Genomic DNA, 27595 nt, shown 5'->3' on the forward strand with positions numbered 1-27595 from the left:
GGGTGGGGCGGGGCCGGCGCCGGGCCCGGGGTCGCTCCGCCGGCCACGCGCGGTCCGGGGGCCGCGGCGCTTCGCTCGGTGGCGCGCGCGGCGGAGGAATGTGCGCTCGGAGGCGCCGGGCCGCCTCCCCTCCTCCCCGCGGCCGTGCGGGGGGCGGAGGGACTCCTTTGTGGGGGCAGGAATGCGAGGAAGGAGACGGCGCTGCGGCCTCTGGAATGTGGGGGGAGTGGCGGCGGCGGAGCCGCGTTGTCCGCGCTTCGCCCGGAGCTCGGAGGGGCGCGGGGGCTGGGCTGGGCCGCCGGGCCGTGCGGCTTGGAGCTGGCCCTCGAGTGGAGGAGCGGCCAACTGTGTGTGGCGCCGCGGTGAGGGCCCGGCCTCCGCCGTGCGCCCCGACCGTCGGGCCGCTGGAAAGGTCCCGTATTCCAGCGGGCTGAGCAAGAGGCGGCTCCCCCAGTCCAGGCCAGAGAAATATGAGCAGTTGACAGACGTTTCCCACATCCTCCCCCATCTTACTTTCCTGCGCCGCCACGGTTTCAAGCGCTGGGCCGGACAAGTTTGGCCTTAGGCAGAAGCACTGCAACCGCCCACCCCAGGACACTGGAGACCAACTGCGCGTCTCTGACATTTGCGCCCACAGCATCTCGCCTGACTTGACCCCGAGACCCCAGCCCCTCCCAGGGCCATGCGGCTGCGCACTGGTTCCGGGTGACCCCACCTGCGTTGTTGGGAAGGCGCCTTGTACTAGGAGTTGCGGCTGGATGGAGACTGGTCTCCAAATCTGGTCACTGGGCACAAGCGCCCAAGGCCAGACGAGGCCGGAAACAGGCATCAGGCTAAGCCAGTGGGCGGGGAAGCCTCAGCTGTGACCCAAGGTTCAGTCACCAAGGGGTGTGAAGACTCCTTTCTCCAACATCTGCCCACAGGGGCTTAGGTGAGACACCAAGGAGATGCTACTTCTGAAAGCACATCCTGGGACCAGATGGGGCCTTTGAGGGGGAGTGGGGGGAGAAGGTGGGGGAGGGGAAGGAGAGATGACTAGGGCTTTGTCCCCCAAAACACAAGCTACAAAGTCCTTGTCACACATTTGAAACAGCTTGTAGGGAAGAAAAGCAAACCATTATCTGTCAGGACCTGATGGATCCCAGAAAACAACCTTGAGTGAAAGAGTTCTCTTACTTCCAGGCACTTCATTCCTCAGAGAATTCAAGGAAGGCAACTACAGTGCCTCAGGGAACAGGGAGCCTGGGTAGGGAAAGGTCCGGGCGCAGGCTGACCAGGGCGTCTGGCCTCAACGTTGCTGAGGAGCGGGCTGTGGAGCATTCTCAGCTGGCAGGGGAGCAATGTCTGACCCAGCTACTCCTCCCTGCTTCCACCTTTCAGAGCTGGGAAAATTCCAACCCCTACTCCCCAGGCTGGGTGTCAGGGAGGCACAGGTAAGGGGCAAGCCCTTTGTGGGGAGCAAAAAATCCAGAGGCGCCTTCTAGTGAAAAATGATCTTCCACTCCGCGAAAAGAAAATAAATTGTCAACAATAAGGTATCCTATTCCACTGATCACATTATCTACCACCGAAGAATGGAAATATTGGCAAGACTGTGGGGAAACGTGTGTATTTTACTGGTAATGAGTGTAAGCTGGTACCTCCTGTCAGAAAGAGCAATTTGGTGTTAACATCCTCACAAACAAAAACATTCTTGAAAGCAGTAATGCTGCAAGAATCTATTCTGGGGAAGTAATCCCATCGCAGATGACAGTGTAGGCACAACTGTTTATCACGTTATTTATATAATCTATACAATCCTAGAATCTCCAGCCTTTGGAGCTCAGAGGGAGCTCTCTGCCCTCCAATGTAACTTAAGTTCCACCCTTATCTGTCCACTTAGAGCTTTCAATATTTAAATAATATATTGGCATCCAGGGTCAGCTAAAGGGCTTTCTTACTCAAATAGATAGATAGACAGATGACAATAACCACCGACACACTGGAACAGAAGAAACCTAAAATATGTTTGCTTTCTGGCAGTCGTGGCTTGGCAGCTGTTCTTGGCTGGGGGACATCCCACATCTAAGACAGGAAGCTGGTGGCAGCAAAGATGAAAAAGTTGCTGGAGTCAGTCCACTCTAGGCTCCTAATCATTATGAAAAGTGGAAAGTACTGCTGGGGTACATGCCAACTCTGAAAATGATCAGACATGGCAGAACAAAACCAGATAGCCTCCACAATGTCCCAGCCTTGAGGAAATCTGAAATAGAGATCTACACCTGTTGGCCAAAATTTGTGTCCATCACTACTGCAGTGGCGATAATATTGAATTGAGCAGAACGGGTAGAAAATATTACAGAGTTCCAACACTGGCTATCATTATTCTAAGTGATCCTGTTTAGAAACATACCAAAACAGACTGGTGAAAAGTAAATCACACAAAATTATTCTTTAATAAAGTCAACCAGAACCTGTTTAAATAAATATTCACTGTTCAACATTAAATTACTTCCATGAAGTGGGAAACTCATTATTTTAAATACCTTTAAAATATTTAATGCAGTGGGGAATCCTACCATCATTCCACGAAGTGGATACAAAGTAGAATTTGAAATTGTATGCTCTCCTTTATACATTAACTGAATGTGTCCCAGACCCCATCTTCCTTTCCTCACTAAAGGTGTGTCTGATCTGTTAGCCGGCTCTTTCTGCCTGAGAAGTGAAGGGCCCTTGATTTATAGCATTTGCCAATAACACCAAGGTCAATTTTATGTTTTTATCTAAAAAAATTTTTTTCACTGCACTGCACAGAATGTGGGCTCTAATTTGCCAACCAGGGTTCTAACCCCCATCCTCTGCAGTATAAGTGAGGAGTCCACTAGACCACTAGGGAAGTCCTTCACTAGGGTCAATTTTATTTTTTAAAATGTTTATTTTTGGCTGCATCGGGTGTTGGTTGCCCTATGGCATGTAGGATCTTAGTTTCCTGTCCAGGGATCAAACCTGTGTCTCCTGCCTTGTAAGGCAGATTCTTAACCACTGGACCATGAAGGAAGTACCCCCATGATCAACTTTAAACTGCCAATATGGTGTTATTAAACAGAGTTGGAAAGAAATGGGTATAATCAGCTCTTGAAAACTAGAATAGAGCTGGCTCCAATGACTACTGCCTGCATCCCACTGTTGGAAAAGTTTCAGAGTAGAACTGCCAGTTCTCTGGTTCTATCATTGTTTGAAGTTAACTAGAATCTTCTGTCGAGACAAACCAACACTTAGAAGGCTAGAACAGGGCATGTTCCATCTAGTCTCACACCAAATCCTGAGCCACCATCTTTTTGTCTAAGGCTGATCCTATCCAGACTGTCTACACTAACAGTGATTTTTTAACAGATCCCATTGTCTCTCCTTGTAGTCTACCTTCCATAAGACCCCCTTATCTGTCTATAGTGTCTGTATTTTCTGGACCCCAAGGGCTTCCCTGGTGGCTCAGATGGTAAAGAATCCTCCTGCTGTGTGGGAGACTTGGTTCAGTCCCTGGGTTGGGAAGATCCCCTGGAGAAGGAAATGGCAACCCACTCCAGTATTCTTGCCTAGAGAATCCCATGGACAGAGGAGCCTGGCAGGCTACAGTCCACAGGGTCACAAAGAGTCGGACACAACTGAGTGACTAAGAACGGCACAATTGTGATCACAATTCAGGGGGTTTCTCAGTCTTGGGACACACTCAGATGTCAATCAAATGTGGACTAAGTAACTTGAGGGAAGAGGATGGCATGCAATCAAACACCACATCTAAGAATCGCTGAGATCCACATTTCTCTCTCCCCTGAGCTTGCAGCAGTCTACCTTTCACCTAAACCACATATGGACCCTTCCCAGCTCAGCACCTGTGCGCCAATCCCATTAAAACACTGCACTAGACCCAACATGCATGTTCTGCTTAAGCCACTGTGAGGCTGTCCACTGGGAGTTGTGCCCAAAGGGATTTTTCCATCCATTTTCTGAGGCCAACTCTTCCTACCAGATTGAGTCTACCAACTTCCCTTGGTCCTAGACACCCTTTAGGCCTCTCTAGGGGCACAGACGGAGAAGGCAATGGCATCCCACTCCAGTACTCTTGCCTGGAAAATCCCATGGGCGGAGGAGCCTGGTAGGTTGCAGTCCATGGGGTCTCGAAGAATCGGAGATGACTGAGCGACTTCACTTTCACTTTTCACTTTCATGCATTGGAGAGGGAAATGGCAACCCACTCCAGTGTTCTTGCCTGGAGAACCCCAGGGACGGGGGAGGCAGGTGGGCTGCCGTCTGTGGGGTCCAAGAGTTGGACATGACTGAAGCGACTTGGCAGCAGCAGCAGCAGGGACACAGAAGTTTCAAAGCATTGATAACTAAAGCCATGGACAGCTGGTTTCCCAATCTAATAATTAGGGTTGGGACCTTATCCTGCATTCACTAATGGCAATTTATGCACTAACTTTACAGGACAAAAACCCCAGTCAGTCTGGAGCTCCATGGGGAGGAGCTATTTGGGGATGCTACAGCTTTTGGAATCACATTAAGCAAGAGGTTGGTGTTGATGACTTGCAGTACTGCTAGAAGCTGCTGCTGAGACCAACTGGAAAGCTTGGCAACTGAGGATGTGGGTTCTCAGATCCTCTTCCCACTACCTATTGCTACAGTAAGAAGTTACGTTTCTGTGTACACCAGCACTTAGTGTCTTTCGACTTTCAAAGACTTCTATCAGACTGACAAATTTGGCAAGGTTTTCCAAATGAAGCATAGTGCCAAGTAGGGATGCAATTCATTTACTATCTGAAGCTCCAATACTTTGGCCACTTGGTGCGAAGAGCAGACTCATTGTAAAAGACCCTGATGCTGGGAAAGTCTGAAGGCAGAAGGGGACAGCAGAGGACAAGATGGTTGGATGGCATCACTGACTCAATGGATGAGTTTGAGCAAGCTCCAGGAGCTGGTGAGGGACAGCGAAGCCTGGCGTGATGCAGTCCATGGGGTCGCAAAGAGTTGGACCCAACTGAGTGACTGAACAACAGTATGTTTCTAAAATGAGTGAATGATGGTGTGCACAATGCCTACATCTTTTGAAACTGATCTGAGAAAGAACTCTTCTAAAGTAAATCCTGAGGAGCATTATATATTCTAATATTGATACACTCTTTCCTCAGTCTTTCCATATGTAGTAAGTTATCATTTGTTGCAAGATTTAAAGTTTTTAAAACTGTTATAGGGAATTCCCTGGCAGTCCAACGGTGAGGACTCTTGAGCTTTAACTGCTGAGGGTCTGGGTTCAATCTATGGTTGGGGAACTAAGATGGCATAAGCTGCACGGTGTTGACAAAAAAAAAAAAAAAAAGCTTTTATGAGATACATTTAGCAAAACTTCCAAAAAATGTTACCAGTTAATAACTGTCTTCAGAAATATAAGCAAGTGCACAGTAACCTCAGAAACCTGTAGTTCAACCCAGTTGCTTATTTAGTGAAGCAGTTCAAACATTTCTCAAATTTTTGGCTAGAATTTAAATTACATGCAGGAAAAACAAAAGAAGTCCCTTCTGTATGCAGAATACAAATAATGTATTCCCAGCATGAAAGGGTCTATAAAAATACTTCGCTAAATATATCTTGCAAGACAGTCAAATGGATTCTGGTCCCTAGCTACACTACTTTACGAAGGAAATGGGAGATATTCACATCTGCAAGCCACAATGACTAGAAACATGTGCCAACATTTCTTCTTCCCTGATTTCTCTGGGTTTTTAAGATTTGCTTTTTGTTTATTACAAGAGGTGTAAATTTGCCCATGTTCCTGGGTCATAGGAAACAGTGGGAACAATGATGGGGAAAAACAATGGAAACAGTGACAGACTTTATTATTTTGGACTCCAAAATCACTGCAGATGGTGACTGCAGCCATGAAATTAAAAGACGCTTGCTCCTTGGAAGAAAAGCTATGATCAATGTAGACAGCATATTAAAAAGCAGAGACATTACTTTGCCAACAAAGGCCTATCTGGTTAAAGCTATGGTTTTTCCAATAATCGTGTATGGATATGAGAGTTGGGACTATAAAGAAAGTTGAGCACCAAAGAATTGATGCTTTTGAACTCTGGTGTTGGAGAAGACTCTTGAGAGTTCCTTGGACTGCAAGGTCAAACCAGTCAATCCTAAAGGAAATAAACCCTGAATATTTTCATCAGAAGCACTGATGCCGAAGCTGAAACTCCAATACTTTGGCCACCTGATGCGGAAGAACTGACTCATTGAAAAAGATCTTGATGCTGGGAAAGACTGAAGGCAGAAGAGCACAACAGAGGATGAGATGGCTGGATGGCTCACTGAACTGGGTCATAGAGCAAGTCCACTTCAGACATATATGCCACCAACAGGTGAGTTTCAGGAACATCGATCACGAACCAAGGTTCTGGCAGCTTCCCAGTGGACACTAACCTACTGGAAGCAACTGGTTCTCTTGACTTCCCTAGAAAATCAAATGAAAGAGACTTCTTCCTAAGTCACAGCCTAGCAATAAGGGTGAGTAAAGCTGATTTCATCAATGCCAACCCAGGAATTGCTGTAACACTTTCTCATTCCAACTGGCATTTTTAATAATCTTTATTACTTTTCTGATTCCAATCACAGGATATATATTCAGTACAAAACTTGAAAAAGTCACAGAGGCACTAAAGGAAAATACAAAATATATCTCCACTTTTATTATTAAAGTTCTCAGAGAAAAGTTAGATGGCACAATAAACAATATATATAGGCTCCATTGAGATCCAATGTTAATTTGGTTTTTCTTCCTGTACTTTTTATTTTGCTGAGCCATTTAGAAGTTGTGGGTATTGTGAGCTTTATCTCTAATCTCTCTCAAGAATAAGGACAATGGCCTACATAACTACAAGAACAATACCATAGCTAAGAAAGTAACTCCATTATCACTCAATTTGTCCCATTTTCAAATTTCCAATTGCCACAAGAATCATTTATTTTACACTTGAGCTCTAGAATGTCACACATTCTATATTCATCCAATTATTTCCCCTTAATGTTTAACTTTTCCCTACTCCCTCTGCTTCCTGTTAGCTGGAAGTCTAGATGCTAAATTCAAGTTACCTTTTTGGGGTGAGGGGCCTAGGTGTTGGATCCTTCAAATCACCATCTCCTATCAGGAAGCACATACCAGGCTGTCCCATTAGTGATGCCAGGTTTGATCACTTGATTACAATGATGATAGATCAGTCTATTGTCAAGACAGAGAGCTTTTCACTTTTTCAAGTTTATATAGCAACATTTGAGCACTCCACAAAGATTCTGTTCCTTAGTAGCCTTTTAGGTTTTGCATCCACAGATGATCTTTGCCTGATCAGTTATTCCATTAATGGTTCAGGCTCTCATTAAAACATCAAATCCTTTCATGGTACCTGCCAAGCAGCATGATCTTTGGGACAATGGACTCTCTAGGTAAACTTGAGTCACTGGACTGCTCCCAATGAGGCTGGAATATGGTTTGTCAGACTGTTTCAGGATGGAGCTGCTCGGGAAACATGCTTGTCGAGCCTGCTTCCAGCTCCATAAACTGAGAAAACTCACGTGGGAAAACCATGAATACAAAGGCCAGATATAAAGTACCTCCACACTCCGGAGACAGAATAGCAGTTTGGATCTTAGTCTAGTTAAACAAGACCACTACGGTCAGGCCTGCTTTGCTGTCAAATCCAGATTTTATAAAAACAGAAACTGCTGGAAAAGTAATAACAGAGTTGTTGCAAAACTGAAAACTGCTGGTCTGCCAAGAGAGAAACACATCTCTACAAATCACACTGGCATTTAATACCACTATACATTCACATAAGAAAATAGAACATAAACAAAATGCTAGAAATACACTGTTGATAACTGTGTTGAAAAATGCAGGATGGACGAGGTTTAAAGGAATGGAGAGGCTTCCAAAATTCAGATTTTCTCGAGAACTCTTCAGATTTCAAAATTTCAAAACAAGAGATGACCATCAGTGACCAACCAGTTAACCAAAATTTGCTTCTGAGAGGGTATTTCAGGATATTCCATTTTTATCTGTAACACAGTTCTCTAATTTCAAAAAAAATTTTTTTTTCTGGAGGAAACTGAAACCTTCATAAGCTGGATGGCAGAGTAAGAATTACACAACGGCAAACAACATAATGAATTACCAAGTTGAAATTTCATTGACTGTGGCCAAAAACACCAAGGCAGAGGTACAGAACGGGGACAACAGCTTCATGGGTTTCTGTTATTTGAAAACTCCAGGCACATCTGCAGGAGAGCAGCCTAGGGGCCAAGGCGTTCAGAGGTTCAGGAGATATGAGAGCTGATCCGTCGGGCTGGCCTGGCCACATGTGCTGGTCAGAGTTGGGCCCAGAAGAGTAGATGCAAGAAGGGCCCTGGATGACCTGGGGACACCCAGAGTGGAGGAGACTTGCCATGTGGAATCTCAAATCCACGACTCCAAGTTACTGGGGCTGAGTAAAGATCACTTGAATGTTCTCAACAGAAGGCCAACAGTTTACAATCATTTAAAAAGCAACATGCCTTTAAAAGCTGTCTTTTAAAAAGTACTCATCTGTGGTAAACAGTACTCATCTATGTCCATTTCTGAGTTAATTTTCTAAAAGGAAAGAAAACAGTATGCCTGCAGCAAATACAATGTACAAACCCAGTAAGGCAGCAGAAACATGAACTGTGCAGGCATGTATAACAAGTATGCAGATGTCATTTATTTGGTCCATAAGTACAGTATAGTTGTATTTGAGTTTTACAAAACATCAAATATAAATAACCTGAAACTGTAACAATACACAAAAATTGGCTTCTTACACAGACATACCAGGCAGTACAAGCTGAAAACTTGAGTAAATTAACAACTGTTTTACATTAATATACATAGTGCCAGTTAACATTTAAAAACAAGTTTCAATGCATAGCACTCGATACTTCTTTGAATCTGTTTCAGTCAGTTAAGAGTATGAAAATGGTTAGATCTAGGCTAAAAATAATTCTTCTTCTAACCAAAAATAAAGGCATAATATTTATAACCAGGTATCAACTTTACTAAACCACAATATTTTAAAACTGTCGTATGATTCCTAAGGGTATTTACATTAAAAAGGCAACATGCATTGTGTTGTTTCATCTCATGGACTGGTTATGCACATACTTTGTTCAAAGGATTTTAAAACTATATTCCTACTTTCAATACAGCATACTGCAATGTTTCTAATAGTTCTAGCAAAATGAATGCTTTCAAAGAGAGCAGAATCATCTTCAAGTCACTGGTATCAATTTTTTCCCTTTCGAACAAAGGACGTAACAAATAACCTGGTTCTGCCCAGAAGGCCTTAATGAAGTAAGAGGTTCTGTTCAGAGGCATTTCTGTTCAATCTAATGCAATAACCTCATCAAGCTCCTCTGCCTGCTCTATGCGTGACCTTTTCGCACTGACACTCTCTTTCTCATCTAGCTTCCTCTTGCGACTTCTTTCTTCTTCACTGATATCAGCATTATTTGAGGGACCTTCTTCATCCGAATCAACTATGAGCACATCATCTTGCTCTTGTGCTTATTTCAGAAAAAAAGGGAAAAGAAATGGTTAAAAGTGGGGGGCGACTAGAAGCTCACTACAATTTTATGTACATGAAAAACTAACTCTTCTAACACACATCAAACTTCCGAATGCCTACCCTTAGGGAACCTTTACACATTACACATTTCTGTCCTGTTTCACTATTTTCTGTTACAAGCACCTATTTCTTTCCTAATCAAAACAAAAAATTTTAACAAGCATTATATAATTCAGAGGAACTGTTACAGTTCCTTGTTTCTATTTCTCCAACAGAAAAGGGGAGGGTGCATATCCTAATATTCGCAGCAGTGATAATAATAATACACAACAACAATAACAACATATACACAGCACTTACAATGTGCCAGGAACTGTTCTGAGCACTTTGCATATACAACTCATTTAATCATCACAACCACCCTATAAAGAAGATAACATTATTATCCATTTTCCAGAAGAGGAAACGGAGATACAGAGACTTGCCCAAGGTCACATAGTAGCAGCAGAGGACGGGATCGATTCAAACCCACGAAGAGGGGCTCCACAGTGCATGCGCTTAACTTACATGATGGCTGGAATTGTGTCACCCACCCCCGACATTCCACCAAGTCAAAGGCACAGTGCCTACCTTACTGCTAGTCTCCAAAAACCTGACCACATGGTGGAAAATAAATGCACGCTGCAAATTATGATTTTTGAAAACTACCAGTCCTTTACTTAAAATAGGATGATGAACCTTTCTATTTTTCGGGGGTAGGGGGGCAGGGGTGAAGGGTCATGGCCCACTCTAGACCAGCAGTCTGGACCTCAACCTTTTTGGCACCAGTAACCAACCTCATGGAAGACAATTTTTCCATGGATTGAGGGTGGGGGGATGGTTTGGGGATGACTCAAGTGCATTACATTTGTTGTGCACTTTATTTCGAATCTAATGCCACCGCTGATCTAATAGGATACTGGCTGATGGCCCATAGGTTGGGCAACCTTGCTCTAGACGATCACTAAATTCATTTTCACAACGCTCAGAGAACATCAGAACCAAAGAAGCACCAATATTCCAAAGAATACCAAAGACACAGGGTCAAAGAAATGAAAATAGAGAAGGAAAAAATGAGTAACTTTTAGTTTCCTGACACTAAAGAACGAAGAGGTGTGTGTGTGTTGGGGAGGAGGGGGGGTGCAGGTAGTGTACATTCACACTGGAGTACAGTAAAGCACCAACACTGAAAACCCAGGAAACAGAGCTTCTGACACACTCTACCAAAGTCACTGGTTCTGAGAAAACAGAAATGCTGTACTTACCAAGCACCTGTTCACTCAAAATAATCAGATGCACTGATTCAGTCCCCAAAAACATGCATATAAAATCCCCAAGTAGTACTACTCAGAATGAACCATCTTTATGCACTAGTAAACTGACATTGCCAGTTGTAAAGACAATAAAATGTATGTATTTTCTATAAAAATTTTACCCAGTCTTAAATATATTCATGGGTTATACATTCAAAGTTCCATTGAGACAATGCCGAACCAGCACACACCCCTAGCAGTCCTGTGAGTAGTTCTACTTTCTGGTCAACGTTCATAAGATAATCAGTTTGTTGTAAACCGTCCTACTTGGTGAGTGACTGCTGGCTGGGGCTGTGACTCACCTGTGGATGTGGAAGGCTGAGCTCCATCGTCGCTGCCATTGGTTATGCTTTTGGCAGCATCTTCAGCTTGCTTGGGCCCCACTTTTTCTGGAGCATCACCAACAACTTCAAATTCAACATCCTTTCCTAGGTCTTCACTGTAAGGAAAATTGCGTACTATAACACTGAACCACTGCTATGACTACTTACAAAAGCAAAGGCACACCAAAGAGAAATTGTCCTCAAACTTCAAAAAGTGTATACTACATACACACCTTTTATTTGGCTTCTGATTTTCAAAGAGTTAAAAAAAGACACATAATAGCTTTTTATGTATTCGAAGCTCAATTCAAATGGTCAATAACACTGTCCTTATAATTCAGGGAAAAAATTTTTAACTTTTATACCTAAAGCAGAAAACTTGAGTCAAAAATTGTGAGGCCTGGTGTAATTCTTAGGCATTCTTTCTTCAGCTATATGAAAAGATTCTATACACGCTCTTCTGATTAGTGTTTGGGGGCAGAGTTACACAGCTTCTTGGTTTTCCCTCCATCTTCACAGGCAGCACCCTGCTTTTGTAATGAGTTCCCAAAAACATGTACAAAAATGAAAGTCAAACAAAAGACTTACATGTTATAAGGGGGGTTCTGTTCCCAAAGAGCCAAAATATATGATAAAAAAGACCTTAATTATGCCTCCTCTTTTAGACACCAACTGATATATTTCCATTTCATTGTACATGTCCTTCCACAACTGAACACAAGCACACCACTGACATCCAACTAGTGTGTAATTGAGGCCAGAGATCACCCCCAGCAAGACCTCTCTCTGACTCACCTGTCTCATTTTATACTATTAGAAATAACCCACATTCAGTTTTTCCTGTCCTTTCTTGCTTTTTATGAACTAAGTATATATAATGTAATACTCTTGAACAATTATACAAGTTCTGTATATTTGGGTATAGACGGCAACACTGGCAACATTTTGGGTATAGATGGCAACACTGGCAAAAATATCTATATTGTTAGATATAACCTGAAGAAATGAGCCAGGGTGCAGCTCAGAGGTATCAATGAGCATGAACCAACCTTGTTCAACAGATAACCACACCAAATGGAGAACCATCTGTATTTAAGCTATGCTACATACATACAAATATCCTGTAATGCAAACAGTATGGATACTTTTTAAAATAAAGTGGGCAGGATATAAAATAAAGTAAAAAGAAAAAAAAAATGTGACTCAAGGATCTGTATATGATAATATTTAATGCTCTCTTGTTACTGTTCCAGATCACAAAGAAATATTTGTTTTACGGGAGAGATATTTCTTCCTTCCAAACGAATCTCTAACAATTAAAATTTTTTATTCCAGTTCAACTATGAAAAGGAATGTACCCCTGATTATAACTATTCACACACCTGCATTTCTACCCTCTCTAGGTCTTTCTGATCAGCTACCACTGATGAGTTACCCTCAAACATTTCTTTCTGGATTCTCAGATTTTTCTGTAGGTCAAACCTCAGGGAACTTAATGGCCAACTTGAGCATATGTATGATGCAGCTTCAAATGAACAGTAGGATTTAAGGGTAAGAAAACATTTTCTCTCCACTTTAAGTTTATATATTCAAATAACTTCTTACACTTAAAATATCAATAGTTCCTACCTATGAAGGATGTTGATCAATAAAGTGTAGTCCTGAAGGAAGTCATCTGCTTGAAGTCGGCTCCCATTTCTAATTCCAAATTCTGACAATTTCTTGTGATTATTAGCTAAAAATTTTTTAAAGAAATTTAGATGCTTTAGTTATATCTCCGTGAAGCAGTCAACCTTAGTTTTTACAAGATAAAGCCCCTGCTATAAGCTGAATTGTATCTCCCCAAAATTCACATGCTGAAATGTCTCAGAATGTGACTGTACTTGGAGACAATATTTTTTTAAAGAGGCATTAAATTAAAATGAGGCTGTTGGGGTGGACCCTAATCCAATCTAATTGGTATCCTTAGAAGAAGCCAAGGAGAGGGGCCTCAGGAGATACCAAACCCGTCAACCACCCCTCCAACACCCTCGATAGACCCTTTCATCTTAAGACTTCTAGCCTCTGGAACTAGGATAAAATGTATTATTTAAGTCACTTGCCTGTGTGTTTGGGTGTGATGGCCCTAGTAATCTAGTTCACTAAAATATCAGGCACTTAGGAACTCAGCCCCGAAAACTCAACTACCAAAACAAGGAAACTAAACTGAAGTTCTGAGAAACTTCTCCCTTTGAAATCAAATTAATATGGAATCCTACAGCAGTCAACGACGACTTTTAGAACTGTTCAAAACATACTATTTCTAAAAAGGCTACCCACAATATCAACCATCAGCCAATTTTACAATTCAGTTATTAAATTGTAAACTTTATTTCAATAATTTTTTCAACATAAATTTTCTGCATTTCTCAATGGACAGCCAGAGAGGTCCCCAAAAGCTAATCACTCCAAATCAATTCTCTCTTCCATGTCATTTCTGCTAAATCTGAATAGCCCCAGGATGTAGCCCACGATGCCAAGCACCCACTAGCACTCAGTAAGCCTTTGCTACATGGATCACAGATATTCCAGTGAAGAACAAACTCTCCAATCACACTTTTGGTGGTACCATCTCCTCCTACCTATTCTAAGGCCTTCCTGTCTTTAACTATCCTTTCTCTCCTGCATGTTCAAATGCTCAAGTTTCATTTACAAAACTGCCTCCTCATTTAGCTCCCAATTTACACTCTCTCCTCACAATAGTCAGTCTGCTTTACTGAGAATTTGCTCTTGCCTACGGACTGTATAGAATCTGTACAGCCACAGTACCTGGCACATACAAAGTAAAATGTATTTTAAATTCTTAAATTTTGCTTTTAATTTTAAAATTTATGTTGTTTTCTACAAAATCCAATGGATTCTCTGGCAGCTCAGCTGGTAAAGAATCTACCTGCAATCCAGGAGATCCTAGTTTAATTCCTGGGTTGGGAAGATCCCCTGGAGGAGGGCAGAGCAACCCACTCTAGTATTCTTGCCTGAAGAATCCATGGACAGAGGAGCATGGTGAGCAGTCCATGGGGTCACAAAGAGTCGGACATGACTGAGCGACTAAGCACAGCACAACTATCTTTTTTTTCCTTCTTCTTTTATACCTTTTCAGTCTACCTGGAATGTCTCTGGAGAACAGTTCATTCCTACCCAGACTTCCATTGCCAAGCTCTTTCACTCAAATTCCACAGCCCAACATGTTCAAAAGGGAAATAGCCTCTGAGCAATTCTATCCGGGTGAATTAGCATCACTTCTGAAGCCAGAGTCTTGGCAACAGTTCTGTCCAAGCCTAATAATGCTACTTTTCCTCACCTGTACTCTACATTCAGACTCTGCAAATCTCAAAACTGTCATTTGCTTTTGCGTTAGTAAAAATCTCTCACTTCCCTCAATTTTTTTCTAACTGGCTCCCCATCTCCACTGTCACATCCTTGCCTTAATCTTTTACAGATTACACATTACGCCCCTGCTTAAACCCTAGAGGGAGCAGGAAATCGACAGGGGGGAAGACACCCACACCCATACACTACACACAGGACACACAAAATCCTCAAGCTGTATCACTGCTGCCAACACCATAGCATCCCACCTTCCAGGAAACAAAACAGCTGGTCATTCCTAAAGCCCTTTATATTGCTTTGTGAGAACAGCCTTTGCAGATGCTGTTCATTCTGCCCAAATGCACTCTCCCCTCTCAGTTCTTCAAGAATTGGCCCAGGAATCCTCTTTCCTGTGATATGCCCCCTTGCCCTATTAACCTTCCCTTTAAAAAACTTAATTCAAACTTTGTACACCTTCTCTCTATAGTATTTCTTAGATGACACTAAATCTACTTGTTGCTATCTCTCATCTCCTTCTAGGCTGTGAAATACTTTAAGCCAGGGACTATTATTTTATTTATCCTTGAATTACAAATATCTATGACTATGCCTATAATACAGCACTCCAAAGGCTACTGGAATAAATGCTCTCTCACCCTCAATAGCACATGTATTCTATGGAAAAGGGTCACATTTAAGCCACTGAGATTCTAGACCAGTTTCCATTTTAAGGTCCTAGCCTTTAAAACAGCTGGCTAGAACTAATGGGAGGACGTTTAGTCATTTTTTCTTTTTGGTGAAAACATATTTAACTAGATTTTTAATAAAAAACAGACTACTACCCAGCCAAAGCACGACCTCCAATTACTTATGACCCAATATCCCCAAATTTCTGGGCAAGGAACTATAGCCAAAAAGAATCCTGACACTCTCCAACAAGACAGATGAGTTGTGGGAACTTCAAAGTCTATTCAGACTGAGACCCTCAGTACTGTTTACAGTAAATGGAAAAACTAATGTGCACCCCTTCACTCAGACAGTCTCCATCCAAATGAGGGTGAGTGAACAAGGCAATGTATAATACCTTCTGTCTCTCCCTCTTCTGAAGATATTAGGATCGTTCCTTTTCCATCTTCAATTTGGACATCTGGTGCTACCATAGCAAATTTTTCTTTCACAATCTATAAGGAAAAAAATTCAAAATGTTAACATATGGAATTAAAAGACCACAAATAGCCTAGACTTCCTATAAAGGCTCTTAATTCTCTCCTTCCACTGCAATGGCACCCCACTCCAGTACTCTTGCCTGGAAAATCCCATGGATGGAGGAGCCTGGTGGGCTGCAGTTGATGGGGTCACTAAGAGTCGGACACAACTGAGCAACTTCACTTTCACTTTTTATTTTCATGCACTGGAGAAGGAAATGGCAACCCACTCCAGTGTTCTTGCCTGGAGAATCCCAGGGACCGGGGAGCCGGGTGGGCTGCCATCTATGGGGTTGCACAGAGTTGGACACGATTGAAGCAACTTAGCAACAGCAACACCTTCTATCCCATGTTTGACCACTGATAAAGATCAGGTAACACTTCCTCCAGATGGAGACTAAGAACTCTTGGCTGGCTCTTGGTATTTTGTCCTTCCCAGCAGATTAGGTACTAAGCTAGACACTTAACATATTTTATCTTAGTCTCTATTACAACTCAATATTGGAAGATATTTTACAGATGAAAAACTGATCATCAATCTGATTCTCAGATAAATAGTTTTCCCCTTCCCAAGCTCCATCTCTTCCCAAGTTCCATATCCCCTTCGCAAATTCCAAGATGAATCAGGAGTGATAATACTATTAAATCTTACCTGATCCTAAACAAACAAACAAGCCAAAAAACCAAACAACAGATAACTCTCTAAAGATCCAATTACACTCCAAATATGTGGAATTACCATTAGCTCAAGAATGAGTAGATACCACTTATAATCATTTCTTTCCTAAGAAAGAACACGGGGCAACCACCCTCTGCTGGTCAACATATCAAGTCCAGCTCCTTCTCCATCCAAAACATAAGTTCAAATCAACCTGTCCAATGTAACCAGTTCTGGGAGAAAGGCCATTCATTCTCAAGCAGCCTTTAGGGCCACGAAGTCTACTCCTCCATGTCGGGAAGCATATAAACATGAAACATCACAGTGTACATAATCAGAGGAACTATGTGAAGTGATTTCCAAACTGAGAAGTGACACCCATTCAGGTCACTTGCTCTTTCCTAATTAAAAAAATACGAGGAGGAACTGAAGGACCAGGCTATAGGACCAAACCATACCTTAACCATCCATCTCTCACACCAAAGCTCTACAGGTGAATCCAGGTATGCTCAGGGACTAGCTTAATACACCATCACTAGAAACCTAAGGAACACAGAATTTGCTTGTAAAGATACTATGCTACCTATCTATGTGCCACCTGTGGTCCACATTCTAGCCAAATACACCCATTCCTCTCTGGGATGTGAAACACACATTCTGGAACCACAGAGAGAAAAGTCAACAGGACACAGATGGCAAAGGAACACACCTCAGTATTCAGGGTAATTAGTTTATCACAGTACACTGTAAAAGGCAAAAGGGGACTTGTTTTTTTTCTTACAAACAGTAACCTTGTGGAAGAGAACGAGGCTCTGCACTTACCTTATCTTGTAAGGTGAGAACAGTCACTTTATGAACATTCAGCCGCACAGTCACCTCTGGCTTGCTGGCACATACGTAACAGTTAGGGTTGGGAGCATCCAATGCACAAGGCACAAGAAGCTTCTTTCTTGGGTTTGGTTGTTTATTCAAAAAAATCTTTGGCAAAAAAAAAAAAAACACACAAGCAGAAATCAGAAATCTGAGTTATAATTTTATATACCATAGAATATTCACTTAAATACTCCCTTCCAGATGGCAAAGGATAAGGAAAATCAAGACCTTAAAAGGCTGACTTTTTTCCCAACCTTTTCAAATTAGCCACCTTGTAAATAAGGCTGAGCTTACTGAAATCTCGTTGTACTGTAGACTATTCTGCAAACTAACTTAGCATGAATAAGGGCCTAATCATACTTGTCTCTGGTATCATCACTGAATCAGTTTGCAGTGCCTTCCTAGTGGTTATTCTTATCAACTTTAAGTCAATTTCTAACAAGACCAGTGCACTAATTTCTCTAATTAATGTCTGCACAAATACAAGGACCAAATGAGCTGCATTTCTTTTCTAATTTTCTGATGATTGTAATATTAACATTCACATAACTAAAGGAAAAATAATGTATGTCTGGCACTATTACCATTTTCCTAATGCCCAAACCAAAAAAAAAAAAAATTACATGAACCAAGGGAAATAAAAAACTAACTGCACTGAAGTTACAATTCTCAAGAGAACACCGGACGCTAATACACAAATTCTTACTGTGGAACTACCATGTAGTATGGTATCTATTAAGATGAATTATCTCTAAAGAAGAACCCTATCGATTCCCCCCAACTTAAAGAAGTAAATCCCTTGACAGGCATTAAGTGCTAGGCAGAGGCCTCCTGTAGCCTCTCCACACAATGAATACTAGGCATATACACTTGTACTACCAAGGCTGGAATAGGGGACAATGGTTGATCTTGAGCTTCACTGGGAGGGTAACTCCGCTAAGAGAAATCGACAGTAATAAAAACATCTGCTAACATTACTAATACTCAGGCTAACACTTCTATTAACCTAGCCTGATATTCATTTATAAATGGGAACAAAGGAAGCCCAGACATATGGGTATCATTAGCCCAAGAGAGGAACAGAGATGAGCTAGTAAAGAAACAAGAAAAATGTTACAGGACAAAGTAAGACACTTGTTCAGGCTGCTATAAAAAGATAAGACATAAAAAAATATAGTTCTTAGAAATTAAAAACATGATAGCCAAAATAATTTAAACAGAAAGCTGAACCAAGACGTCAGACTGGCATTATGATTCTACATTCCCGTACCCTAAAGTATTTTAAGAATGCATTAATAATGACACTGAAAAGTAAGAATACCATCATAGACTAGATTAGGTTTTTTGCTTTTGTTTTTAAAAGACATTCCTGAAAGTAAACTGGTCCTTTTATTTCAACATTACTGTAAAAAGGACAACCTAAAACAACAGCAAAATGTTGGCTCCAATATTTATAGGAAGTTTTTTAAATCCTCAGTGGTATGAAAGCAAAGTATCTTCAGACATGCAAATTCAATTCAGAAAGAAAGCAGGAATCCAAAGGGAATATTCAAGTGGCTTTATTCTTAAGAGATACACCCAGTCCAACCACTAATGCAGGAAACTCATAATAGGAGATGTTCACATCAAGTAAGGGGAGGATAAAAAAAGAGGAGAAAAATTTCTTCCCTGCAGAAATAGCAAGAAAAATTATCTCAACCTTGGTACTTCGTGAGGGAAGAATATCTTCCTTTATAATTCATTACAGTAAGATAGGGTTCATGCAGATTTGCTGTCTGAATATATATGTGGGCTAAGAAGCTAAAACTGAGAATGTAAAAGTGGTCTCAGGTTGGTAGAACCCCAGGCACCCAGATATAAACAAACACAAATCCTCTTTGAAGAAATACACCTTCAGTGGGTCCTTAAAGAATTATCACAGATACAGTGTTAACAAATATAATTCTGTTAAAAAAAAAAAAAATATATATATATATATCACATAAGCAAACAAAACACTATGAGAGAGATCTAACAGAAATGATATAAGCTCATCCATAAAGATTTTAGGCATTAACACAACCAAATATAAAGTTACAATAATATAAAGTTTAAAATAAAAAGGGAGACTGACAAAAATACCTGAAGAACAGGGGACTATAAAGTGACCAAACAGAATTTTAAAACCAAAGTACTCTTAGCATTGGAAAACAATGAAGAAAAGTTAATACAAAGGACCCACAGAATGAGTTCTTCTAAGAATTCAGTAAAACTAGAAAATGTTAGAAGCAAACTAGCTTCTGCTTCCATTTTAGACAAAAATAAGAGAAGCAAATGTGTTTTCCTTTTTGTAATTTCCAAGAAGCTTATTTAAACATGCAACTCACAAGGTAACTTGAACAATTACTTCTCCATTGCTTTAAACCAAATGTTATTGTTTTAATTTTAAAATTGCAAATAGAAACACTCACTGTTCTACACTGGTCTATTTTTCCTGATAAAATCTTCAATCCTTCCAATACTATCAACCCAGCAATCACTGCATTAGTAGTAGCGATAGCAGGAATAATGTTCCCTGCCATTGCTGGAAGAAAAAAAAAAGATTAGCTGTTAAAAAAAAAAAAAAAAGAAACTTAGAATTTAGATGATACAACTGAAGTACAAACAACTTACATTTGATATCGAATCTGCTTTTCATATTCATACTGAAAATATGCATCCTGAGATTTGCAGCAGAGGTGACAAAATCCATTGCAGATGGGTCATCCTGTCAATAATTTAAACAATTTAACAAGTCTCCCCACGAATTTACTAATTTAGCTAGTACTGCTTTCAGAACAGCACTTTCACAAGTTTCTAACACGTCAACTAGAACAAGAGATGCCCCCCAGGGAAAGGCTGGTCTGGATGAGAAGTGAGCAAGTGCTTGCTTGGGATCATCAGCTCCAGGGATATAGGAATGTGGCCTGCCAAGAGGCAACAGGTTTTAGGAATTCACTCCTGCATCCATAAAGGCACTGGAGACGAAGCATACAAGAGCAGAACACCAGTTCTATTTACTGATGGTGGCAAACCTTCCCTGGGTCCACAGAGTCAATGATAAGCTTGTCTGACGAGTACAGAACTCAGGGATGAAGACACAGACTGGTTTAAGAAAGCTACTTCATTAAAGCCTCAGAAATACCTAGACTACCTCTTTTTGCTTTGTTTCTCCAAACTCCCTTCACAAGCACTGCACTCCTATACTGGCTGATTCTTTTCAGATGTGGCAGGACAAAGAAAGTTTTCCCTTTACAATTTCCATTATTCCTAAGCATATATCCTACTCTAATTTGATCTCAGCAAAGTTTCGTGCTTTGAACTGAGAAAAACTATCCTAGCCCACAATGCAGAAACACCAAAGTATGAAAGAAAAAGCACTGATAGGATGTAGGTTCTTCACATACTTATCTGGCTGGCTGAGTAACCACAGGCAAATAAATCCCCTGACCCCAAATTCTTTAATGTGTTAAATGGGGAAAATCATATAAACATCTTATAAGGCTGTGGTGAGGATAAGTATGATTACTTAAGAGTACCCAAAACAGGGTCCATCAGGTACTTCCCCAAGCAACTGGCTTATCACATCCATTAGTTACAGATTTTACTCAAAAAGAGTAACAATTTGCAGTCCCAAGTTTTGTTATTGAGTCCCTGTATACAGATGAAAACCTCCTAAACCAGTTATAAAAATACAATGAAAAAAGGTTTTAATACTGATCCCTTACAGCACACAAAACCTAAAGACTAATGTTTGCAACTCTCCAAAATCTAAATTTACCAGCTTTATTTCAGATGTCTGATTCAACCCCCATTTCAAAATTTGCACATATAAAGCTATCATGTGCTCAGTTGTGTCCAACTCTTTGTGACCCTATGGACTGTAGCCCGCCACACTCCTCTGTCCAAGGGATTCTCCAGGCAAGAATACTGGAGTGGGTTGCCATTTCCTTCTCTAAAAGTTATCTTGGTTCTCTAAAACTGATCAAACTTTTCTCCTTACTTTGAAATTAATGGCAAATCTTTATCAACATCTGAACAAACTTTAGCAGATTAATCACTTATAGAAAATATTAAGTATAATTTAAAAAAAGGAAAATTAATTCACTAAATACCAAAATGTAACATTTAACTGCAAGATACTATTAAATATTGTTTTAACTTGTAAGAATAATTACATACCCTTATTGTATAGATAAGTCTCTCAGAACTCAAAGCATTATTAACTATTTCAATAGAAAGGCAATTTTATTACTTTCAAGGCCAAATAAGGCCCATAAGCTGTTGTCTCCAAAAGGATATTATGGCTTCTATTAATAAATCTCTATTACGTAAGAAGCTCTCTTAAGGCTATTTTCTTAAGTCAGAGAAATATTTTACTCCAGTAAAGTCACATTATTTCTCTAGTCAACAGTTACAAACCATGAACATATTAGAATCTAAAATGAGGTTTTATGATATTGCTTCAATTCACACATAGAAAATTCATAGTTCAATGTACTAATTAGAGGTGAAAACATCAAAACAAAAGCAATGTCCTCAAAATCTGGTAGAATAAAAACAATATCCCAATATTACTAGATTCTGATATAGCTCAAGAACTGAAACACACATTTGATATACAAGTAACTGCCACACATTTTTGACACAAACCTTGTCCCATATGAGCTCAGCTCCATCCCCCTTTTCTGCTAAATGAACTCTCAAAGTCTCAATGCTCTTTGAAAAAAGACACGCATAGCTCTTGACATCTAGGACCTGCTGGTCTTTCAGACCTAACTGGGGTTCATTTTGTTGATCTGATGCACTGGTTTCTTCTCCTGGAAAAAAAGTATTAGAAAATTTACTCCTAACATCTTTCCTCTACTCAGTTTAACATTCAATGTCTGACAATAAAAAAATTATACAATATGAAACAAATTCCATTAATTATCACTATGACACAATTATGCACACATATGCAAGAAATTGGTCAATATTATGAAAAATTAAGCAAGAAAATGGTCAATATCGATGTGGGAAAGGTGTGAGACTGTCTCAGAATTTCACAGATTACTGGAGGATTCAAGAATACAATGTAGGCAAGGTAATAAGCATTATGCCCAGAACATAGTATCAATAAGTGGAAGCTATCACAACAATACTAGAATTGAGCTGTAAAAGGAAGTATTTGTTACTGTAGATAACTACAGGAAACCGCTTCAAACTGACACCCTAAATCTCTCGGGGACCTTTTAAATTTCAATATGCTAAACATTGCTGTGCAAAACAAGTTGAGACACAATGTGTTCAAAGAGAGGGGTAAGGAAGCAGTCACTACTACATTAGTTCTTCCTCACTTAAAGCTACAAATATGTCCCAAAGTTTAAGGAACAACACTTTAAATCAGGGAGAATATGAAACAATTAAATGTTAACTGATAAGGGACTAGCTTAAAAAATACTGACTGAAAACAGCAAGTCAGAGTATGTAAGTAGTATGATTCCATTTACATCAAGTGACCACACAACTGCCTGTGTCTATGTGCAGTTATCACCAAGACATTCTTAAAACATTCGTAGTAATTATTTCTCCAGGAGATGAGGTATCCACTGATTTTCCTTCTTCTAACTTTTCTGAGCTGTTTGAATTTCTTACCATGGATGTATACCACTGTATACCAAGAAATAATAAGGCTATTTAAAGACTTCAGGTGAGAGAATTTCCAACTTAGGAATCCCAAAGAGAAAAATGTACCCTTCACCTTGACTTTGCACTTCAGCCCAATCCAATGGAACTGGAGGTTTCCTTTTCCGCCATAGTTTGTCCATCGTCAACAGATACCTGATATCATCTTTAAAAAGCTAAGACAGAAAGGAAGAAAGATAAACTCCATGAACCCTACTGTCCCTATCCTGATAAAAATATAACAAAATTACCCTGCTGACTTCACATTATAAAATCTGATTTAAAGATCTGAGGACATGTTATATAACAGTAGATAACAATTCTCAAGGGGGCAGGGCAGGGGGGAAGGTGCACACCTAAAATCTTTGTGTAAAAAGAAATTTTACACACAACGCTTACACTTGAAACAGTTAAAATCAGAGATGCTGAGAAAAGCAGAGTAAGGGAGCTCTGAACTGTGCTGACTGGACCCCATCCTCTCGAACCACTTCCCCATATTGGCTCCCCAGATCAGCTGCAACCACAATCATGCCATTCCAGGGACTGAGTATTAAATACACACCAACTCCACAAGAAGTGAGCCTAGAGGTGCCAGTTAGCAACACCTTCAAGTTTGTGGGCACTTACCAATAAAGTATACACATTTTAAAAGTGCTCAAACAGAAATTAAGAACTGCCTGCAACACCTTTGAAATGTGCCTCCCCCGCCACCCCCCCCCAAAGAACCTCAAACACACAAAACAATTCCTATTTCAAAACTAAAACCAAACATTATCACATACAGATTGAGACTATCACACGAATCACACTTTCTATGTGGTAGAATTTCAGATTATTTTAATAGTTTTACATTTTCCTTAGTTGTATTTCCTATTGTTGATTTATTCCACACATTTTTTGTATATATCGGATATGAATTTAGATATGGCTAAAAGTTAGAACTATTTCTGTCAAAATACACTCAACTGAGTATCTATCAAACATCCTTAATCTTTGGAAAATCAGCCAAATATACAAATAATAGTACAATTTAGTATGAAAATCACACAGCTCTGAGTACTGTTAAGTTATTCTGTTCTACTTGAGCAACAGGGACAGAGTTGGTAACATCTGAAATGGGTACAAAGGGAAGGAAATGAGGGGTCCTGTATGATTTGGGTAACAAATTTGGCTAGAGACGTTTTATAGAGGAACCTTAATGCTTGGCTGTAGAGCCTGCCAGGCAATGGGGAATTAGCATGGATTTCCAAACACCAGCTCCACAGCCTTCTCTGTTCAACTATTAAATACTAAGATCTTCACATTCTGTCTCTTTCTATAAATCTAACTCAACCAAATCTCTAAACTGGTTAATTACCCACAGAACCATGTGTCATCTCGCTCATGTTCCATAGAGGAATCTCTGTCTATCACCTTCCACACTCCCCCGATCCCTATGCACCCATCTGTTTCCCTACCTACCTCAGAGATTGGCACCACTATTCACCTGCTGCCCAGCAAGAAACCGGGAAGTATTCTTGGTTTCTCATGTTATACAAAGTTCAGTTTGTATAAAATGGATAATCCACGCTCCAATGGGACTGCAGACGGGTTCTACTTCCAATTACTCCAGAAGGCACTGTCCCATGCTGGTTACAAGAGGAACACCAGGTCCTACAAGAGTGCATTGCATATTTCCTATACCTTATACTGACCCTACAGACTACCCTTCAATGGATTCCCACTGTCTTGGTGTAATATCCTTACCATGACCTAGAAAATCCTGCCAGATAGTCTCAGCTTACCTTTACAGTCCTCTTTCCACTCTCCCTTTTAATGGGAATTATTTCAGTTCTTCAACCTCAGACTGACTTTCTACATGCTGCATTCTCATTCCCACCCTTATTTTTTGAAATCTGGTGTTGAAATGCCATTTCCTCTGGACAGCCTCTTCTGAACCCTCATTCCAGTCAATAATAATGTTTAATAACACTGAGGGTTAAGTCTACTTATTATTACAGGGTTCCAATACATTTGAACTTAATCTCATTACACCCTGAACTCGAAACTGCTTGTTCAATGTTTGACTTCCCTTCTAGACTCTGAGTTCTCTCCCCTACAAAGAGCTGGGACCCTATTTTCTGTCTCTGTCACTGTTAAAAAGCTTCTGTACTTTAAGTGTGTGGCACACAGCAGATGCTTAAAGTTACCTGCTGAACAACAGACTGGAGACATACTTCAGATTATTCTGGCATTCAACTGCTCAAATTGGAATGGAAATAGGCATATGGACACTAGTTTAGAAAATACTGTCACTATCTATATCAGAGTTAAGCACATTGGATTTTAAGCATAATCAAAATCAGCAAAGGAATGGAAGAAGAGAAACAGCAGAAACCAAAGGTGAGTTATATAAAAAAAAAATCAGTGAAAGTGAGGGAAGGAAAGACAAGTATAAGCCTCTGTATTTATCTTTTATAAAGATGCTATACTGATTTAGTATTCATGTTAAAATTTCAAACCTGTTTATCCCAACTACATCACAATGAATTCACCAAGACAATGCTGTGTTCTCTGTGTGTGCTCAGTGGTGTTCGACTCTTTGCAACCCCATGGTCCGTAGCCCACCAGGCTCCTCTGTCCATGGGATTTCTCAGTCAGTAATACTGGAGTGGGTTACCATATCCTTCTCCAGGGGATCTTCCCAGTCCAGGGATCAAACCCATGTCTACTGCATTGGCAGGCGGATTCTTTACCACTGTGCCACCTGGGAAGCCCAATTAAATCACACACTAGCTTAAAACAGAGTAATAAAAATCGATCCACAGTTATAAAAAAGGTAATCCTAACCTTGGTAAAAAGTTTAACTGGATCATATCCAGTTGATTTAGCCCATTCCTTGGTGGAAACACGTTTAATGTCACCATCTTCATTAGATGCTCTGGCTCTGGCTTCGGCTTCCATTGGTTCCCCTACAAAACAAACACTAGTTTATTTTCAACTGTAGTTCGTGTAGAATGAATCTCTCACCCACCTTTGAGGTGTGGGGTGGCATGGGGTCACTCATGGAAGCCACCAGCATGTGACACATTCTGAATTCAAGGAGAAAGAATCAGAACATGCTCATCACCGTTTTTTTCTACTTCAGTTTCTGAAGGCCACATGCAGAGTAGTCCAAGTATAGACCTGGGAACAACTCCTGCCCAGCTCGATTTACTAGATTTGTGAGATTTCTCTGCAGCGTATTTCTTCACAAGTAAAATGGCATGACTCGTTTTTTTAAAACATCATTTAAAGATCAACAAGAACACAATACATTATCTAGCTTATAACAGCAATTATCTCCCCCTCCCCCTGCCTTAAGCTACCAATATTAAATTAGCAAAATAAAGACAGCGGTCATCAATAAAAAAATATATCCCAACTAGTTTACTCACAGGAAGCTTCAGGGTCAGCTCTGTCAGGAGATACTTCTTGATCAGCATCTTCTTCTCCAAATAACTGGCTATAATTTAAGAATGGTAAATATTTATGTATACCAAAATATTCTGAACAAATGTTACCTTTTCCAAGCTTCCTCAAATCTTCAGTTAGGGATGAAAATTAAATAATTGATAAATTATATTCCATAAAACCTCAAAGTATTTAAGCAATCTGTTTAAAACAGCTTGCATTCTCATTTGAACCACAATAGAGAAGGCAAAATTTTAGGAGACCCAGATTCATTACTGTCTGCTAGCTTCTGCAAATTCCTGTTAAAATCACCGATCAAGAGACAGGTGAGTGGCTTTACATTCCAAAACAGACAATATTCACTTCAAGAATAACAGCTGTGAAGTGTACCTGCAACTAGCTATTAAACAAACACTGACACACCTATTATGTGTGAGGCACTGCTGAAGGTGCAGGAAACTCAGCAGTAAGACATTTTATCATAGTAGTATGTATCTTTACCTATCTTTACCACTTAAGAGTCATATGAAATAATGGGAAAAGTATTAAGCTGAAACTCTCTCTTATTAATCAAGCTATCCTAAAAACTGTTTAATAACTTTTCAACCTTCATTAAGCACCGGACTTACATAAAAATCCCAAAGATCTTGATATATTTTACAAGAAAATTGTTTCCAACACTGGCTGTACCCCCAAAATACACTCCCAAAATAGCATGCATAAGTTCCTACCAATCTCTCCAAAACATTTTGCCAAACTAGCAAGTATAAAATATCAATAGTATGTAACTGTGGCTTTATTCTTGATTTTGCAAGTTAATCATACAGTTGAACCTTATCTTTATTTATTGCCTAGATTTCCCTTTAAGTAAACACAGTGTCTATTAGTACTGTCCGGTTGTCCTTCTCTTATTACAGGAATATACTCCAGACCACAATTTGAGTTCCTTATGTTGCAGTTAGTTCATCCCATATAATAGCTTAATTGTGTACACATCATTGAACCTCTCTTGATGATGAAATACTAAATGAATTTGAATATATCAATCCTTTTTTATAATTATCACTTTTATATCTTGAGAAATTGTTCTTTAACCCAAAGGATAAAGATTTTCTCCTAT

At 40.2% G+C, this 27595-nt stretch overlaps 1 protein-coding gene and 1 pseudogene across 2 annotated transcripts in view; one reads left to right on the forward strand and one right to left on the reverse strand.

The window, feature by feature from the left end:
* Positions 1–2092: 2092 nt before the first annotated feature.
* LOC120873305 lies at positions 2093–2415 on the forward strand (annotated as a pseudogene).
* Positions 2416–6594: 4179 nt separating this feature from the next.
* Positions 6595–27595, reverse strand: part of UBA2 (ubiquitin like modifier activating enzyme 2) — a 31181-nt gene continuing 10180 nt past the window's right edge. Inside the window, exons 7-17 of one of the 2 annotated variants that reach the window (XM_040253122.1) lie at positions 26460–26527; positions 25873–25994; positions 23120–23219; positions 22030–22196; positions 20011–20104; positions 19809–19921; positions 17308–17463; positions 15707–15803; positions 12904–13009; positions 11254–11390; positions 6595–9597 (exon numbers count right to left, since the gene is read on the reverse strand). In XM_040253122.1, the coding sequence (XP_040109056.1) occupies positions 9416–9597; positions 11254–11390; positions 12904–13009; positions 15707–15803; positions 17308–17463; positions 19809–19921; positions 20011–20104; positions 22030–22196; positions 23120–23219; positions 25873–25994; positions 26460–26527 (1342 nt within the window). In that variant the 3' untranslated portion in view covers positions 6595–9415. The other variant, XM_040253123.1, reaches the window with a different exon arrangement.

This window comes from Oryx dammah, unplaced genomic scaffold (genome assembly GCF_014754425.2).
Source record: "Oryx dammah isolate SB20612 unplaced genomic scaffold, SCBI_Odam_1.1 HiC_scaffold_13, whole genome shotgun sequence".
Taxonomy (NCBI): domain Eukaryota; kingdom Metazoa; phylum Chordata; class Mammalia; order Artiodactyla; family Bovidae; genus Oryx; species Oryx dammah.